Source organism: Pan troglodytes, chromosome 7 (assembly GCF_028858775.2).
Source record: "Pan troglodytes isolate AG18354 chromosome 7, NHGRI_mPanTro3-v2.0_pri, whole genome shotgun sequence".
In the NCBI taxonomy this organism is placed as follows: domain Eukaryota; kingdom Metazoa; phylum Chordata; class Mammalia; order Primates; family Hominidae; genus Pan; species Pan troglodytes.
Window position 1 is genome coordinate 60,721,258 of NC_072405.2, and position 20,654 is coordinate 60,741,911.

General features: G+C 40.7%; 1 protein-coding gene across 7 annotated transcripts in view; it reads right to left on the reverse strand.

Moving 5' to 3' along the window:
• The window catches only part of ST18 (ST18 C2H2C-type zinc finger transcription factor), a 303,405-nt gene that overhangs the window by 42,329 nt on the left and 240,422 nt on the right, over positions 1-20,654 (reverse strand). For all 7 annotated transcript variants that reach the window (XM_009455375.5, XM_009455376.5, XM_054656729.2 and 4 more), the window contains 6 exons: positions 18,649-19,440; positions 13,735-13,869; positions 12,017-12,107; positions 10,871-10,975; positions 8,254-8,447; positions 5,779-5,990 (listed from right to left, as the gene is read on the reverse strand). In XM_009455375.5, coding sequence (XP_009453650.2) covers positions 5,779-5,990; positions 8,254-8,447; positions 10,871-10,975; positions 12,017-12,107; positions 13,735-13,869; positions 18,649-19,440 — 1,529 coding nt within the window. The remainder of the gene's footprint in view (positions 1-5,778; positions 5,991-8,253; positions 8,448-10,870; positions 10,976-12,016; positions 12,108-13,734; positions 13,870-18,648; positions 19,441-20,654) is intronic.

The window sequence follows — 20,654 nt, forward strand, 5'->3', positions numbered from 1 at the left end:
TGTTTTAGCAATTTTAAGTGGTCACACACTCAAAGTTTGTGATGAAGTAAAAATAAAATTGGAATTTTAACTTAAATGTTATCTTGTGAAAATTATTAATTTTCCAAACATTGATAAAACAAGAAAGCACTGTTTTCCTGACTTGGCAAGCTGTCTTATGAATACAGGATGGGTCACCTGCCATCTTTTCCCTGTTGACTTGGCTGAGAGGAAGTGCAAAACTAAGTGTCCTTCTGATTAGGTTTCTGCCATAATTAGCCCCTGGCTTTCATCTAGCAGCTGATGTTTTTTATTCTTGCTTCAAGGTTTTTGTTTTGGGAGTATCTTTTCCATACTGAAAGCTATCTTAAATATGTTTTCAAAGTAGGCAGGGTATTAACAGTAAACAGATGAAATGAAAATATCTTACTCCTACTGAATGGTAATTATTAAAGCTGTTTAGATTATAAATTTGTGAAATATACTCAATATAAATAGAGGAGAAATGATCAGAGGAGAAATAACTAATGTAAGGTATAAAATTTAAGTGAAATTTAAAACAGCTTCCCCAAGATCTTTGGGACTTGGAATCATGGTCCACGCTGGTTGGCCAGCAGCTTAGCTACTCTAAGATCTTAAGAAGAGAAGTTAGACAGGCATGAGTTCAAATTTCTGTTTCAACAGTTATAGTTGTGCCACTCAGAGAAAGTAATTTAGTATCTCTGTACTACTGTTTCTTTATCTGCAAAACGGGATAATAATATCTGCTTTACAGAAATTCTAGAGGGATTAAAAGGGATTAATGTGAGCCACATGCTTGCTTATAGTACCTGGCACATAATACTTCTTCCATAAATGACAGCTGATAATCATAATAATTTGACTGAGTTTGTTTTTCCAACTTCTACTTTAGATTCAGGGGATTGGACTAGGTTTTTGAATACGAAAAGAGACATGTTCTTAGGCTACTGTGCACAGGGCTAAAAAGCCAATTATTAAATAGCTGTTTCCTTGCACCTGTATCAACCAGTGCCTTGTGATCCCTGACCCAAGACCCTCATAACATTTCACTCAGAATGTGTGGCAATTCTGCCCTGCTCTTAAAGTTACCAGAAAAGGCAGCATCAGGGTTCTCACTGCCCAGAGGGCCGCCAGACTTCCTGATACCAGGCGGCAAGAATGGCGGTGCCACATCATGTTATTTCTAGGCCTTGTTCAAGCACAAAACAGACTTTGAACTTTAAACATTTCAAGCAAGTGTCAATTTTTTGTTTTCTTTTAAGGCACACTCTGCATATGCCATTTTGTCTAAACAGGTGGGGAAAACACCAAAACAAACAACAGAATGCCTGGCAAGCAGCAGCGATGAGGATAAAGATAGACTGCAAGGCCTGTTCCTACCTCTGGTGATCAGGGTGGGAGGAAGGAAGAAAACGGGAGTGCATCTGCCTGGGGCCTGTACCGGAGGAAGATGCTCAGGAGGCCCAGCAGACCCAGGACTCTCTCCCACCTGTGGCCCCGTGGCAAGACCAAAGGGGAGCTCTTTGGAGCTGTGGCCCCTTTGTGTCTTCCAAATCATATTAATTCCAAATTAAAATGAAGGAAATTATATGCATCTTACAACCAAGTTCTAGAATCAGGCCAAGTACGGTGGTTCATGCCTGTAATCCTAGAATTTTGGGAGGCTGAGGCAGGATAATCTCACTTGAGCCCAGGAGTTGAAGGCTGCAATGAGCTATGATCACACCACTGCACTCCAGCCTAGGTGACAGAGCAGATCCTCTCAAAAAAAAAAGAAAAAAAAGTTTTAGAATCAAAATAAAGCTGGTATTGTGGCTCACGCTTGTAATCCCAGCACTTTGGGAGGCCGAGACAGGCGGATCACCTGAGGTCAGGAGCTCGAGACCAGCCTGGCCAACATGGTGAAACCCTGTCTCTACTAAAAATACAAAAATTAGCCGGGTGTGGTGGTGCACGCCGGTAGTCCCAGCTGCTCGGGAGGCTGAGGCAGGAGAATCGCTTGACCCCAGAAAGCAGAGGTTGCAGTGAGTGAAGATAACACCAATGCACTCCAGCCTGGGTGACAGAGTGAGACTCTGTCTCAAAAAAAAAAAAAAAATTAAATTAAATAAATAAAGCTAATACTTCAGACAAATTTACCTTTAACCATTATGTCATCCACTAAGCACTGATAGTGTTAATTGTTTTTCCCTGATTTAATTCCTCAAAGAGATACTTAAAACATATGTAGGCAATATTGGTGGTACAAATATGTTATATATATGTTGGATTGTATTTTAACAAATAAATAATTCCTTTGAAAATCTTCTGCCTCTGGGACATAATGGGCTCTGGTTTGGGCAGTGATTGGCAATGTCACAAGCACTGGTGCCTTCAGGCTGGGGTGTGATGGGAGCCGGCACTTGAGGGATGCTTGTTGAGTGAATGGATGACCATGTGAACAGCAGCATGAGCCTTCTGTGTTGGGAAGGGGTGGATCAGTGACGTCTTCCAGTTTTGGAGGCCAAGAGACTTTGCAAGGAGGATAGCATTTTGGAATGTCCATATCATCCTTCGTTATATTTTTAGAGTGTGTAGGAAATCAAAGTTTTTTTGCCCCTCTGAAAACAACCTCTGCTCCTATGATCTTCTATAAGATCATTTGCAATTTTACAAAGCACCAATTCAGATTGCCCATTAAGCTTGGAGTCTGTTGTGAGATTGCATACAGCCAGTTAACCTGTATTAGCCCCACTATATGGGCATGAAGGCAATTTCAAATTCTTTGGCTTGATGTCAAAAAGATTGTGCCCATGGGTGACAGTAAGATCTGTAATTCATACTCCTATGGGGTGCTTTATGCAAATGAGAGATGCTCATTGTGTAAAGGAAAGAACTGGATGCAAGCAGAGGGGAATTGAGAAATCAGCCCTCACCCAAGTTCTGGTCAAATTCCCTGCAAAGCCACCATGCCTGTCCTGGATGAAAGGAAGCTCACCTCTTCAAGCTTAGCTCTTTACCCAGAGCCATGCAAGGCAGGGACAGCTCCCAGAGGGTCACTTCTTTTCTCCTGCTTTGTTGGTAAGCTCCTCAAGGGCAAAGTCTATGACTGACCCTAACCTGTGGCCGGGGCAGTCCAGCACTTAGAGACCTTTGGTTGGTTCAGCTATGAGTCCATCACCAGGATGTCTTGCTAATATACCAAAAGTGCTCAGCTGTGAAAGTTTGGAATAAGGAGAAGCTGTACATTTCAAGACGCTTATTTCTACACATGAAACTCAAGAGATCTATGGATTTGAGCTATGAGAAATAAGCGTACTAATAGCCTGCCATGGTGGAAGAATCAAATAATAGCAGAGAGATAATCAGGCTAGCATTCAATGTGGAGGTGAAGTCTGTCTCTGCTTAATCCTACATTAAGTAAAAGGCAGCACTGACAACAGAAAAGGCCTACATCAGACATGGTTTCATCAGAGGCTCAGTTTCAGGGTGAATTACCTTGGCTTTCTCTCACTTTTGCTAAAATAATTATCTTGTTAATTCAGGAATAAATGAGATTCTCTTCAACATTAAGAAAATAAGGTCCAACCAGGACAGAATTCTAGAAATTGTTACAGTTGTGTGCAAATGTGTGCACGTGCATGTGTGCATGTGTGCGTGTGTGTGTGTGCACATGCACTGGCAGAAGGATTCTGCACAAAGTGACAATCTAGGGCACCATGTTTATCCCATTTTAGCAACTACTATGCAAAGGAGACAATTTTCATGGGAAAATGGTTTTTAGAACTCCCAGCATAACAAACTCCTTTGGGATGTCAATCTGTGTGCTCTCTCTCTTCCACCCTCATCACCGCATCAATTGTTTGGCTTCTGCGGTTAAGACTTGGTTGGCACTGAAAGGCTGAGGCGTACAGCGAGCTCCTGTCACCTGGGCATGCAGGATGAGCTCCGTGGAGCAGTCTGGCACGGAGCGCTCCCGCCAGGAGCCCAAGAACACACACTGAAAATCAACTATTTGATTTTTTGAAACGTGTCCATTTAACAATTGCTTTTCTAACCAAAAATATGTTTTTAAAATAGAACACATATTGATAAGGGAAAAAGCCCTGTAATTTTAGTCATCTTTGTTTGATATGTTGCTTGGTGTCATTGTCATAGAAGATGGAGAATCTGAAGGTGAGAGGCAGAATTCTGAGGAACAGGAACACATCTACAGGCACAGATGGACAGCATTCATTCTAGAACCACTTACCGTAGTCATTTCAGTAACATCAATAATTATAATATTGGTTCCTGTATTCTCATAGGACAGCCTGAATAACCAAATGATAAGGCACTAAGAAGGAAGCGATTTTAGTATTTCTCCAAGTAGATGGCTACTAGAATATATACCTTTTAAAAGAAGGAATTTATTCAGATTAAAAAAATGAATTTAACAATAAAGTTGCATTTAAAAATTCCCTAAATCACCTATGTAAATAATTTGTGACTAGGAATCTTTTGAATTTGGATCGCCTGGTATACATATGCATGTATTTTTTATTTTTAGAGGATGAATTTCTCTTTGTTTAAGAACCTCATTTGTTTAAAAATTGTTTTTGAGTGGTTTTTGGCCACCAACTCTTCCTGGGGTTTACTTGGCTCAGCTTTGTCCAGAAGCTAATTCTGATTCTTCTGTCAAATGCTCGGTGGCACCGTGTTACCTGCTCTCCTGAAGGCCTGGCACAGCACAGGCAGCAGCTGACCATGCCGGGGACCGGCACACTTAAAGGGGAAAAGAGGAGCCATGGTCTTCAAGTGCCCAGGTTTCAGGGTTAGCATTTGATGCAGAAAATCTTCCACATAAAGCAGGGTAACATTTATTCTCAAGTAAGTCTAGGCAACTTATTTCAGTGGCTTCAGCCATCTAGGTAGGGAAATCATTTCTTTGAACTGAAGCCCTTTCTGTAAATAGGAGTTCCTGCTCCAGCTAACAGCAGGGGCAAATGGCTGAGCCACTTTTACAAGCTCTGTGGATCGCTGTGACTGTGGCATCAGAAGCCCTTTGCTGTCAAAGGGCATGAAGGATCTTTGTTTTTTGGTTTTCATAAAATTACTTCTCATTGTCAATTGGGAAGGAAAGGAGAGGGTATTGGAGAAATGTGATTAATTTCATGGGCTTCAGAAGTGTGGTGTTTTTAAAACTTCACAGAATGTGATTTTGTATTTGAATGCCCTGAGTTCTCAACCCTCCCTGAATCATCTCCTGTTGATTTAATGTATTCAGGTTCTACCATGTGTCTCTGGAGAATACTGTGGCAACTTAGACTATCTTATGTTACACAATAGTAACATATGCAATGATAAAATTTCATGGGTCAATTTTGCAAATGTTTTACAAGTCACCATTTGATCACACATTTCTTACCTTCTTTGATTTGCAGACACTGAAAAGCTTCCATTGTTGAGATTTATTTTAATAGCAATCCTCTTTTCTTGTGTGCCAAATTCCCCATAGCAAAAATAGCTTTGAAATGTGTAAATTCTCCCCAACCCATCTCTGTAACTCACTTCTCCCCAAACTTTGGTACCCCAACTTCAAGAGGAGCCACAGAGCAGGATGTGCACACTTTCATCCTTCTTTGACCCCACCAAGCTCATCCCTGCCTGCGTTCCTCTGAGCCTCTTCCTGAGACAGGGAGGGGATCGCTTCAGAGGTTGGGAAGCAGAGTGGTAGTGAATGTAGTTAGGAACATGAAAGGCAGTTTATTCTCACAGTTCAGTCGCTGGCCCACCCTCCGGGCTCTTGGACTGGCCTACCTTGGCATGCAGACTCTGTGGCTTGTTGGAGAGGATGTCTGTGGCTTCCCTGCAGCGGGTGGAAAGGTTCAGGATGGCAGCAGCTGCTGCTATGTGGGTGTCTTCACTACATTGACCGTAGCTATAAGAGCTGGCACGGCCAGGGCTCTGGGTGTGGGCGCCTGCACTAGGCAGTCGATTAGGAAATTTCACTGGATTTGAAAAATGCTTTGCTGTTGAAGAGAGATTTGATTAGCAATTGCATGTACATGGTTTTAGTCATTAAATAGATTTGTTTTTTTTAAAAATGTAACTTCTTGCATTAAAATATGTGAAGAATAAATTAAAACACGTTCCATTATCCATGGGAACATTAAATGAAGGTTATCCAGATCGGTTTTCACAGAGATTCACAGAACAAATGACATAATTGCTGGGAGAGAATGCCTATTCTCTTAATATTTTTGTATTTACGCTTCTTATGACAAAAACTCCATAACTAATGTTATGGGGCAGGTGCACTGGCAACATTTGTGGCAAAAATTGTAGATAAAAAAACACACTAGCAAAACCTACCAGGGACTACAGAGAGTTTAAGGCATGCCCATTGGAAAACTGCATATATGTGAGGACCAGTGATTCCAGTGGCGGAAAAAAAAATGTGTCCTTTCAATATTTGTTTTCACAATAACAATTTCTACTTAGACATGGAATTGTATTTTTATTATTTGATATGCAGGCTTGTTTTGTCCTTAAACCAGTAGAAGTTGTTCTTCATCCAACTAGATGGAACTAAATAGATGGTGGAGTCTTTAATGAGCTGGCATTTTGCATATTTAGGGAGAGAGATAAATAAAGGGCAGGGAGGAAATGTTCTCAAGGTGAACAGAAAGGCAATTTAGTTATCAAGGCTGAGTTTCCATTTTATGTTTCTGTTGTGGGTGCCAAGGCATTACTGAGAGATAGAATTAAACATATTTCTCTTCATTCTTGAGTATTTGTAAACATCACTCAAGGTTACAGGAGAAACACTCAAGATTTAATGTGAGCTAATATAAAAGCATTTAGCTTTTTATTTTATATTAAATTTTTTTATTTTAAATATTTGATTCTTTTCATAAAACAAAACTTAAAACACTGGCAAATGTTATATTTCTATAATTACAAGAATATGAAAATGTCACTGAATGTTTTGCACTTTTAAAAATCAATGTCCGTACTATATGAGTACATTGAATGCTCTTATTAACTAGCTTCGCTGGAATTAAACATATATGTATGTACGTATATTGTGTGTATATATAATAAAATTGTATATCTGTATAGGCACACACAAAATTGCATGGATAGATAGATATAAAACTGTGTGTGTACAACTTTTCCCTTAAATCTAACAGGTTGTTAGTGGTTATTTATGTTAGTTGGAAGCAATTTTTGGTAAGATTAGGTAAAATATCTTTTAGAATGTAATGTACCTCTCCCTGATAGGCAAATTCCTTTCAAGTGTGTTTACTACTGGGTTTTACACGAAATTCTAGTTCTCTGAAAGAATTCATCAACATCACATAATGAGGTAAACATTCTGTGCTCTTAAGAGCACTCAGTTTCCGTAGCCTGGTGCAAGTTCAAAGGGATTCTATGGCTATGCAGAATATTGTAAAAAATTCATTGTCTAGGAGAACTCAATGTGCACATTATTTAGCTCTTTCCTTTGTGGAAGTTAAGTGACCATAATGAAGAAATCATGACCTCTATTGGTTCCCAATATTTACTTTCACACCTTTTCATTAGAATGTTTAAGGACCCCAACAACTTGAAGAAATGTGTAAGAAGAAAAAACACCAGGTTTCATACACTATACCATATTTGAGTTATGGTCTTCTATACGGATGTGTTAGCATTAAAGAATATTCATGTATTTTAAGTGTTTCCGTATTCATGCTTCAGTTTGGGAGTAAAGATTTCCACAGCCACACAATTTTTTCTATTATAGTAAAATCCTGACTTTCAAATTGTTTCTTAGACTTCTCACCTTCCCTTCCACCTTTAGTTTGAATGCTTTTGCTGAGTTAAACAATATTTTAAACAGCATTTCAACATTTTACCTATTAGATTTCCATAATTTCAATACAAATAAATATTACTGCATTACAACAGTCATCACATTTTTCAATATAGTAATCCAAGCTCCAGCTAACTGTGAGTTAAATATTTCTTTAGAATTATTGTACTTAGATTCAACAATAGCATCATATTTGTAGAATAATTAATTCATTAACTATTCACTATATTATGTGTAACTTCAGTATAAAATCAATAACATTGATCAACTTATTATCGTTTTCTTTATTGTATTTCACTTGAATATATTTTCTCTCCTGCCAGCTCTATGTAGTATATCATATATTTAAGTACAGCCCCCTGGCCCCCAATACACACATACACCCATACACAAGAAGCATTTTGGGGAAACGAGCATTAGAGCTCAAAGCTTACATTCAGGAAATGGTGGTGTTTTTCGTCCTTGCACTGTTTGTATAAGAGGGCGTTTACCAAAAACTTGGGCATCAAAACTGGCATAATCAAATGGTACTTTTCCAAACTTCTCTTGTTCTTTTGACACTGTGGCTCTGGGAGAGGTGATGGCTTGTGACGGGAAATTGAATTCAATTTGCTTCACCAAGCTTGTCCTGGAGAGGGGGGTGAAGCAGTTCAAAAGAAATACAATGAAACTACTGGTGAGCACATTAGTGTCAGAATTTACAGTAGATACATGCGTCACTCCTGAAGGTATCCACAGAGACACTGAACAATAAGAGAGACGGGGCCATGGCAGGACAGAGCAGCGTGCTCCAGACCCATAGGGCGAGATGGAAAGATGCTCTGGGCTCTACATCACTACATGATGCTGCGTACTCTGGGTCCTAGTCCTCCCATCAGCAAATTAAGAATATGCAATCCTCCATTCATCTTATGAAGATATCATGAGCAAATATTTGATGCTTATTAGCATTTTGAGTTCTTAAAGTTCTTAAAGGAAATCCATGTCGGGTGGGTGCGGTGGCTTACGCCTATCATCCCAGCCCTTTGGGAGGCCAAGGTGGGTGGATCATCTGATCTCAGGAGTTCGAGACCAGCCTGGCCAACATGGTGAAACCCCCGTCTCTACTAAAAATACAAAAATTAGCCAGGTGTGGTGGCACACACCTGTAATCCCAGCTACTCAGGAGGCTGAGGCAGGAGAATCACTTGAACCCAAGAGGCGGAGGTTGCAGTGAACTGAGATCATGTCACTGCATTCCAGCCTGGGAGACAGAGCAAGACTCCATCTCAAAAAAAACAAAAAAGCCATGTTACCATCAGTAAATTCTGGTTAAGGTGCTGACAAGGTGTGCACATTCTGCTTGTTAGAATTGTTCATTAGATTGGCAATGAATAGTCACAATTGTGACCAGTGAGCAAGTGTCATTATATTCTGTTCAGAAGTGATGCTAGGCTCTGCTCAGTCCTGCAGAGCTGGCAGAAATCTGATGCCTAAAAGGGGCAATACAGACACCAGAGATTTGATTCCTGAATTGAGAGTTTCTTCCTGGGCTTTTCACCTTTTTTCCCTGCCTTCAGTCAGAATGTTTTTGCTGATTTAAGTAATACTTTAAATGGCACTTCAATATTTTATCGATTGAATTGCCATCATCTCAATATGAATCAAAATTACTGTATTATAATATCTATCACATTTTCAACATAATTATCACAATCTAAGCTAAATGTGAATTATATATTCTTTTAGAATTGTTGTATTTGGATTAAACAAGGGCATCAGATTTGTGTAGCACTGATTCCAGCCAAATAAAACACAAATGATTTTCTGCTGTGGTCTAATGGTAAGAGAACATAAACAAATATACCTTTCAAAATTTAGCAATATTAAAAAATATATTTTTCTCTTTTTTCCACCAAAAACTGTCAAACTCATCAGAATGCCAAAGTTTCCAATGAGTTTTTTTTATTAGATTTTACAAAAACTTTTTAGCTGCTATATAAAAATATCTGAGCAACTAGTTGATCTTATTGCCTGTATAACTTGGTTTAGAGCCTTAAAGCTGCATATATATTCTAATCTAAAACAATATAAATCTTTTAAGAAATGAGCAAAATGAAATTCAATATTCTTTCTATATTTGCTAACTAACTTACTTGGGGAGAAACTAGAGTGTACAGTCATACCAACCAAGAATCTTACTTTAAGATTTTTAATTGCTACTTATTCAGTAATTCATAATTTTCACTTGACATATGTTCTTCACGCATGTGATTTAAATGCCAATTTTGACTCTTCATCAAATCTATAGAAGCAAAATATTAAGGGAAGCCGTGTCTTGAAAACGTTGAAATGTCTAATAACTGGTTTTATATTTCAGTGACTCAGTAACAATAGTTATCTGATCATCTAGCTTAATTCTGAAATCATTTTCCCTACAAAAATGATTTTATGGCAATAAACATATAACTTTACATTAAATATCATCATATATACTTTAGTATTTAGATATAAAATCTTCCAAATTTCTAGATATCACCAAGAGCCTGGGAGCTACCAGGACCAATAGGAGATATTTTATTAATAGCTGTCAATCATGGAATGAATTTTTGTTTTAAATACATTATATGTGTTTGTGGAACTGAAGGATGAATATATAACAGCAGATATTTAGGAAAGGCAGGAGTGACTTCTGATGGAATTTTCTCCAGGCAGAAAGGTGAAGTCAGTGATGAAGGGGTGCTCATCTGACTTGTGGGTATACTTAGTAACCCACAATTCTGATTAATGTAGGCTATGGTATATTAATTCTTTTAGATTCACCCCTATTATGTTACCTTTGCAAAGAGATGACTTTCAAGTTAAACTTCTGGAGAGTTTAGTAGTTCATTTCAGCAACGATGTCATTAACTAGACCAGCCTCTGGTCTAGTGGAGTGGGCTGCACACCCAGGTCTACTGGGGCTGAGAGGGGAGGGCAAGCCACAGAGAACTGACTCATGAAGGACCAGAGGCCCCGCTGTGCAGGAGCCTGGATGAAGAGAGCACCGAGAACATCTTTAGGGGTTCATACCTGTGGGCCTGGTCAGGACACTGCCCAGTTTGGGGAGAATCAAGCTGATTTTTATCCTGGGACATTGCCAATTTTTCAGCTGCAGCAATTGGACAACCAGAAAGACTGTTTAAAAAAAGAAACACAGGAGGATTTTAGTTAAAATGATAATATGATTTGTTTTGGCATGTGCCTCACAGCACACTTGGCACACACTAAATGTTAAGTCATATTAATAGTTCACTTAGCACCACGCACACACTGAAAGATCCCAAAGGGTTTTGCAAACTACAGTGTCAACACTTGCTCCCATCCCCATCTCAGAGGTGAAAGGTAACAAAACTCATTTTTAAACATCAAAACATTATGTAAGGGATAAATAACTAAAGCATTTGGAAACTTCTTAATATTCTAAGTGAATGTGCTCATTCCAATTGCAATGTATCCAACTCTAGAAGTTAGCATAACTCCTTGACTTATCTTAGCATCTTTAGAAAAATTTTAGGAACTCAGTTTTTCACCTTAGTTGAAATTCAAAGTGCAGAATGTGAAGTTTGCTGGCATAGTGCTTATAAGTCAAATAGTACCTCATCGCCACATAATCGACTTGTAATATAAAATGTGAATATCAAACAATCAGCATTTTCACCCCAAATATTTATAGACACACAATACATTTTCATGTAAATGCACATATGTGTGTCTTATGCTAGTTGCAGTTTCAGTGAAGTGATGTTTACCCTACACCTGATTTATAGTTACAACCATTGAAGCCCTGTTGGTACCTTTTTAATGTCTATTGGACAGGATCCAGGATAACCTAGAAGCAACTCTTTGCAATGTCAAAACAGCAATGGTGAGGTTCTGGAGCAAAAGACAGCACATTCTATTTGTATGATTATATGAATAGGTAACCACAGCAACTTCAAATATAATATTTTTTCATTATCATAACTGGTTGCTAATATACAAATTTCTAAGAAAGGAAAGGATGAGGTCCTTTTTGACAATGCACATGCTGAGAATATTTCTTCTCTATTTCAAGTGTCACATATTGGATAGTGATGCAGCAATTTTCATCACACATTGGTAACCCATTATTTTATTGGTGGAACGTTTCTACCACATTTTTTAAATGCAAAATGATTATCATCTAATGAGAATTACCTCCTGTGGGTGTTGCGGTTGCTGTTCACATGACCCCTTCCTGTGCATCCCGGCGTGGGACACTTGAGCACATTTTCATGCATGGCAAGAACTAAGCACAAAACAACACATAAAGGAAAGAATACTTTACCATAAATACAAAGCACACTAACACATGTATCTCTCAACTTTGCATTTAAATGACTTTAGTTCCATCATCCACCATGCTCTCTCTGTCTATTCAGACACAAACAAGTGAGCATGGAAGAACTTCAGAAATTAAATCCAGCAAGCTTGATCAAGTTGTAATTTCTCTAAACTCCACGTTGTGCTTACACTAGACTTCAGTGAGATGATTCTGCTTATAGTTAATGTAAACTGAAAAGCTTGTAACCTTCCCATCACATGAATGTGATTTTCCCTGGGGGATGGATGGAGCACGCCCTTTGTCATATAGTTCTTTCTATCTTTTCCCTGCAGTTTGAAGTTCTGCGTATGGTCTTCTTTATTTTCTAAGTGATATTATTTTGATTCTTTGTCCATCCACTCGCTACTCCCCACACCCCACTGCCATTTGGTTACTGGGAGAAAAGTATGGTTGAGCTAAGAGCCAGAGAATCAGTCTGAGGAACTGCTAATCTGGCAGGACAGCACTAAGCTGATTAGACTCAGTGACTTGCAAAATCTCACTTTTGAGAAGAATGATGTTGAGCACTTCCATTTTTGCAATTTGTTTTGGCCCAAAAGATGTGTCAATAAGTAGGTTCACAAAGTGGAAGATGTAACAGGTCGATATTGTACAATGTAGAAGGTGGCAGCCCTCTGCTTCACTGCCAGTAGATAGCTCACAGTGGGGCTGAGGGTGGAGAGGGGGCCAAGGCTTGCTCCTACTCAGGGCCCTCCACTGCTGCAGGATGTCCTGAGACAACACCAAGGAGTATGTTCCCACTGCGAGAGGAGGCCAGGAGGACAATGGTGACTGCTTTGTGATGCGTCAAGGCTGACTGGTCCTAAGCTTAAGGAATCCATACCTCCAGGTGAAACAGAACTGTGTAGTCACACAGTTTAATAACCATGACTTATTTTTATATTCCCGTGATTTAACATCTGGGGCCTTGCTAACTCTGGAGGGACTGCCCCTCCCAGGCTAGCCAATTCCCAGAGAGAATGAACAACTTTCCCACAAGCACACTTTAAAAATGCAATCCAGCAAATCTGGAACCCACAGCCCAACTACCTCCTTTACTGGGTGCTCACCCTCTGGGGCACTGTTCTTCTGCCCTGATCGCTCCAGAGGCAGGTACCAGACAACTAGGGACAGCCCCTATGCCCTCGAGCCTGCTGAAATCAGTCAAACTGGCCAGTCCTAAGGCTGCTTACCCCATCCCATCAGAAACCACCATAAAGACTCTGGCCCACTGTCCGCACTCTCTCTACCCCTGAACTCCCTGGTGCTTTCCTGTGTGGCCCTCTGTGCTGTGGCCTGGCCCTTCCTCTGGACACTGTGAGGAACTAGCTGTCTTTCCTATGGCAATTGTCTCTTGATCTGTTGGCTTTCTTGCACCTTGAATTTTCTATAAATACACTATATTTTAAAACCCACAGCTAGATGGAATTGGCTTGACATAGTTTAAGAAAGTTTGTTTCCAGTCCTAATTCCAAATTGGGAGACAAAGAGGATAACATCTTGATGATCTGGCGTGCATAAGCAGAAGCTTTGAGGGACAAGTGGTACTCACTTTCCAGGGGAACCCGCACTTTGTGGGGGCACCCCGAAAGGCTGCGGTGGTGGGGGTAGAGCCCCGTCACGTGTCCCGTGCCATCACATCCAGGGATCGGGCACTTGGTCTCCCTCTTTTCAGGCCTTGGTGAATCTATGGAGAAATTAAATTGAGAAATGCATTTGGTTATTCTTGCTTTTCTTCCCATTCAATAGAATGGCCTTGCAGGGTGACATTCTCACTTTATTCAGTTTTACTGTTATAAACATTCTTCTCACATTGCCTTGAACAAGACCCTCAACTAAGACCTGTGGAAACAGAAAACATGTTTTCAATTTTCTTGGTTTCCTAAGTAAAGGCTGACACAGGGCAAGGGAGTGTTAAAATACAGAGATGGTTTTAAGTTGTCATGTCACATATTGTAGTTAGAGTCTCATTATGAAAAATCAACCCTGTGCTAGGGGATGAACAGGCTCCCAAAAAGAAAAAATAGTGAGAAAGAATTTATTTAAACCAAAACCATTTCTTATTGAAAGTCTAGAAAAAGCCAGACTCAAAATGACAAAAACAAAGAAACCACCATATCTGAGAAAGACCTGTCTGGCCTTGGCCCTGCAGGTCCTTGGGCTTGGGAGTGAAGAGCAGAGCCTGCTCCCTGCAGAGCAGCTGGCGGAGTTAGGACAGGGTAAGGACACTGGCTTGTGTCCTGTCTGTCCAGTGCTAGTGATTCACGGTCTCGAGATTCCAACACCCCCATGGGTTGCCACTTGGGTTCAGCATGCAGTGAGCACGGGGAAGAAGCTGCTGATCTCACTCTAAATGCAGAATCGGAAAACTGAGGCAGCAGGAAGACTTGGAAGGGAAATGTTCTTGCAGGAGACTTACAGAAAATAGAAGTGCAAAGAGTGCAGGCCACTGAGCAGCGGTCCAGAGAGCACCCCCAGGAACACCAGTGTGGGTGGGGCCCATGGTCCCTTGCCGGTCATGGCAAGGGACACCTGCTCATGCATTTTCTGGGTGCCTGGGGAGGGTGAGGCTCCAGACAAGCTTGGGGTTTGATTTTCTGGCACACACTTTGCCACAACTTAAAAAGTTATATAAATATATGCAATAAATGAGGACCAAACATGAATACTGGTGAGCTTAGAACTAACACAGATGAGGCCTTATTCAGAAATGTTCACATTCATGACTGAGATGGCAGATAAAGGTGAAACAAAGATGCACTCTTAGAGCCCAAATTGCCCCCTAACTTGTGCTAGGAATAACACCAACCATGGGGAGAGCCTGTCCCATGGCACTTGGGGCACGGAGAAGAAAGAGCATGAGAAGATGCACAGGAGCCCTCAGAGAGGGGCAATGCAGGAGGAAAGGAGGCTATCAGGGTCTGCAACATGAGGCCTCAGGAATAATGAGCACACTAGATGCCGAGAGTGGAAACAGGCAGTGTGGTCCTGCCCGAGAAGATGCTGACGATGGAACATGGGGCCTGCGTGCAAGGGTGAGGAGCCTCGTGTGCTCCTGTGCAACGGGGCACGAAGTCTGGCCACTGTCAAGGGATGCGACAGACATTTCCGGGGTGCTGTATTGTGAGAGCAGACATGCCTCTGCCATACCATGGCACCCCAGTTGCTGGATGATAAACAGTCCTGGGCAGATGGGGCACAGCAGGTTGTATGTAATGCAATTATATGGGGGCATGGATTCAGCAGAAGCGGAAGAGCCAAGGATCCTTCGAGTCGTTCTGCGCTGAGGGTCAGGGAGGTCAGGAGACAAGGCAGGAAGTCTTAAATGAGCAACGAACGGCCAGATGATAGGGCTGCGGCCAGCAGCGGGCATTTACATTAGGAAAGATAGGACCTAAATATGCCCGTGTCGATACTATTCTCTCTGCATTTCGTAATAGACAAATTAAGAGTTTTGCGATGCTCCATGATTTGTGGATATATGTTTTATTTAATCCAAAAATAGTGCCAAATTTCAAGTTGATGTAAAATCTGTAGACCACTAGGTCCAAATTCTTAAAGTCTGATTAGGGGAACTGAAGGGGGCTGACACCATAGGAGAGTAAGTTAGAAAAAAAGGAGAAGAGCAATAATGTGTATTTCGATGCCCTTCCTCTCTTGGACCTTGCCCAGGTAAGGTCACGTTTCTAAACCACATTGAAAGGATTGGCGTCGCACACTTCCCCTCCTCGCCACACTGTTTGTCTGCAGGAAGCCGGAGAGGGTGCTAGAGATAAGGCAGCCTGGCTCCTGCCCAAGTGCAGCCCACTGACAGTCCACCGTGCCCCTTTGTCTGTAAGTCCCTCCTCTGCTGGGTGAAACAAAGATGCAGGGAAATGCTCTGGAGAGCAGAATCTGTTTGCATGATAAGAAGCCAGAGCTTGAGCCTGGGGCGACTCTCAGGCTTGACTCTTCCTCCATTTTCTTTGTACAATGTTGCATAATGAGGGTGACCTTATACTCTGGTGATGTTACACCTTGGTTTTCCTGGGACTGTCCTCATTCACACCTGATGTACTCATGTAATGGTTCATAGTGTTCCCCTTTTCATAGGCAGGACAGTCAATGACATGGCGACTGTACTTACATTGCAACCTAAATCTCACTAAATGCTTAGTGGCAAGAGTCTAACCAAACTAATTTTAGAATTGCTGACTCATCTGAAAGCTGGGGTAAAATGAGATTTTAAAACTCTTGAGTTTTCTCCTTAACAGTGAAGTTGCATGGTCAAGGTGTTGTCTGGGAGGTTAGGTTGGTATTTTGGAGAATATGGCTGTCAGTTGGGATAAGCATTGACTTAACAGCATGGAGTGCATGTCAGAGAGAAAAAACATCCTTCTTGTGCCATTGGATCCCACATCGGGAACAAGGAATAGGAAAGGGAATACTCAGTTTGCAGGCCTCCTCTAGACTAAGCCTGTGGCTCTTCTTCAATGTGGGCTTCACCTTCTTCACCTGTTTTGCTAACTAGCCTGCCTGGTCTTGATCTTGCAGAGGCTGTCCCCATGCCTCAGGCACTAGGATATACCGCTGACTCATCCAGCCCTCGTAGGAATTCGGTAAGCCTCCAATTGGCCCAAATGTTTACAAACACAGATTATATGCCCTGAATTTTTGAAAACAAAAAATAAGAAGTTTTAAAAGCTCTATAAAATTATTCTGAAGATCATCAAATACTTTAAGATATGGCTCAAATAATTAAGTTTCTGTAAATACTAGGTTTCATTGCCAGTAAGGTATCATCAATTGTTTAACAAAACAAAATAAATCATCATTTTGTGTGCTACTTAGAAAGAAAAAAATGATTGGTAATTAAACTATCGCATACTCTTCTGAGTTCAGAGATGATAAAATGGAAAAATGATCACGCCTGTTATCCCAGCACTTTGGAAGGCCGAGGCGGATGGATCATGTTCAAGACCAGCCTGGCCAACATGGGGAAACCCCATCTGTACTGAAAATACAAAAATTAGCTGGTTGTGGTGGTGAACACCTGTAATCCCAGCTACTCAGGAGGCTGAGGCAGGAGAATGGAACCTGGGAGGCAGAGCTTGCAGTGAGCCGACATGGCGCCACTGCACTCCAGCCTGGGCAACAGAGCGAAACTAAAAAATCAATCAATCAATCAATAAAAATGGAGAAATGATATCTCTTAAGATCAATAAAATAATAGTATATCAGAAATTGTGGATTTGGGGAATTTTGAGTAAATTTCATTTTTTTTTCTGATTTTGTAGTTTACTTAAAAAGTTAAATACAATAAGTTGCACATTAGTGGGAGTGCACAGAGCTAGATACAGTGTCCTGCCCTGAACCACAGGCTAGTCATTAATATTCTGTTCCCACTCCAACCCTTGCAGGATGTTTGCATGGCATTATCTTGCTCCTCACTACATGACACCATTTTATCCTTTTTTGTTTTCTCAGCTCTGAGATGCAAGACATTATTTGTCAAGATTGCAGGTGAGTGCTAAAATGGATTTAAAATGACAAAATATATAATTTGTTTCTGGATAACTCTCAGCAATCAGAACTTCTCAACCACACTAACATGTTATTCTTGTAAGCTCCTTGGGTCCACTGCCCTGATTTTTTCTAAGGTACTCCTCTCCCTAATTTTGTGGCTCTCGGGTTTCAGAGATACCAAGAATCACCTGGAAACTTAGAGAAAAAAATGCAAATGCTGGAGCACTGATGATGATGGGATCTGAAAATACTCATCTTAAACAAGCATTCTAGGCACTAAGGACTGCTCTTGGGAAGCTCCATAAAACTGCTAGAACTAGCATGAGGCTCTTCTGGTGCAAGACTCTGGGGAGAAAGAGCAGGGGGAATGCTCCAGGGAAGCAGGAACACACTTTTCTCAAGGTCTGAAGAACAATTCTAAAGCCTCCTCAAAGCACACCTACTCTCTCATTCAAGTTTGTCCCAGAGATGTATGAGTCCCGAGTTAGAGAGCCAGTGAAAGCGTAGGCTCATAAACGCATCAACGTCTAGGTTTATCCCAAAAAGGACCAGAGCATCCTGCCTGGCTAGCAAGTTAGATAATCCAAGAATGAGGGTGGGAAAGAAAAATTAAGTTTCTGGAAGATTTAAGATCCAGTAAATACTGATGCACTTCCAATAATGTCAAATAAAGTTATTTCTAAAGGTATGATGCATTTTTAAAAAACAGTTAAATTAAAATAAATAGATTCAATGAACCTTTTTTCATGTGTGAAAATACTCCAAAATTAACACAGCTTGATTGGAGGATAATCTAGAGAGTGGGGGAAAAGAAAGAAATTGTTTATTTCATAATTATAAATTGATTTTTAAGTTGCATTAAACTGTTAAAAAGCTACCTGAAAAAAATAATCAAATCTGACTTTTTTTTCAAACCCTAATGCACTTTTATTCCTAAAATAAATGCAAAAATGTGTCTTACGTTTATTGTTAAAGATTTGTCTTCCACCCATGTCGATAACTTTGGTTTGCCTCCTTTCCCCTGCTAGGTGCTCCAGCAGGAACCTATCCAGCTCTTTGTAGGTGTTATGGAAAACACAACCTCGCTCAGCCTGCAGAGCAATTGCCTGCTCCAGCAAACTTAAGTTCCCCTTGGCCTTTTCCAGGTCACTACCCTCTTCCGTCATTACTGCCAGGCTCTCGCTATCTTCCTCCTCAACGTCAGGGAATGAGGGCTGGGCATTGCCATCCAGGGGTTCTGCGAGAGCATTCTGCGGGTCTTTCCTTTCTGTTTCAGAATCACACCTGTTCTCACAAGGGATAAATTTGTCACCTTCAGTTTTTATTTCAGGAACTTCCAATAGGTCTTTTTTATGATCTGTTAAAACATACTTTGGGACTCTAGGTGGTTTGGTTTCTTCTGAGAAGTTGGAGCCACTGTCCCAGCCATTTTCTGCACTTTCAGAGTTACTTTCATTGTCATCAGTGGAGCAGAAGAGTGGCTGAGAATCATCAATCTTGTCTCTTCCATCATCAGAATGAATCAGAAAGCAATCGTCTGCTTCATCGCTCTCTGCTTTTAAAGACTGGATGCCACTGTCATTTAAATTTTCACTTACAGTCTGAACAGATACATTTTTTTCAAATTTCCCCAAGTGCATTAAAGACTTGACCATGAGCTCTTGATAACAAGAGTATCTGTCTTCCTTCCTACTGGAGTTTTCTTGTGCAGTTGAAAGAAGACTTTCATCCATAGGTTTTATCATGATTTCCTCTATGGAAAAAGAAAACCAATATTTGAAGAGCAAGAACAAAAAATATGTTAGGAAAATTGCAACAAGTTATATGTATATAAACATATGCATTCACATACATATGTACATACACATACATATATGTACACATATACATACATAATATGTGTAATATATCATCTCTATTAATTTTATAAACATTGGTGAGAAAAACATATATCCTCTTAAGAGAAAACTTAGACCTTAATAGTCTAAGAACTGTGTTAAAAGAAATGAGCTATTATAATTTCCAACATGTTAAGAGGTAAGTACTTCTGGGGTATTGACCAAGACAAGAAGTAGATACTTAACAATAATAGTATTTGCTGAATGTGAAATTATTGTTACTGTACTTCTTAGGTTCCTAACTCTTAGCCAACCAGAAGAAAATCAAATATATATAATAGTATACATTGTAAAGGAGATATTAATGAGTTTCTCTGTTAGCATGGCAATGTATTTTCAAAGCCATTTGGTTTCAGATTTTATGGAATGTTAGCTTTCCATACTTTCAGATTTTATGGAATGTTAGCTAAGATACAAAATACATCTTTCTGAGGCTTTCAAGACTTCCTGTTTACCTTTGTGATTGTCACCCTAAAATTCCATATTGAAGGAAACACAAACAGGGAAATTAGCATGATCAAATCATATCTTGAATAGTAACACATTTTCTGGTCCATTACTTGCATGCACTTGTGTAACAAGGAAATGAGACAAGGTGGGGCATTGGAGGGTGCTGAATGGCAACTAGCTGTTCTCAGTACAAGGCTACTTTGGGTCCTGAACGTGAAGGCACCCCGTGAGGAGCCCCCAGTGCCTGTCCGTCCAGGGTCCAGGACAGTCTATGGGGTGGCTGTTGTCCCAGGCAGCCATTGTTGTCAGTGTCACCCCCTCTTGCTCTGGGAGTGGCCAGGTTGGGGTGACAGAGTGTATAGACAACAATGAGCCTACCCAAGCTGTCCCAGTGCAAGACACAGCAAGTGAGGGTGGATTCACAGGTGACTCCAGCCCAGGCCCAGGCACGTGGGGTGTGCCCAGCTCACACCAGGCTGTGAAGTGCCTGCAACAGTGCCCAGACATCCAAAAAAAATAGGAGGACTGTTTCTGTGTCTCAAAAGCAGGGTGGGGGGATGGGAAGCACCCAGTAATATGCCCCATTCAAGACTGTTAAAGACACCAAGAGCAGTGCATT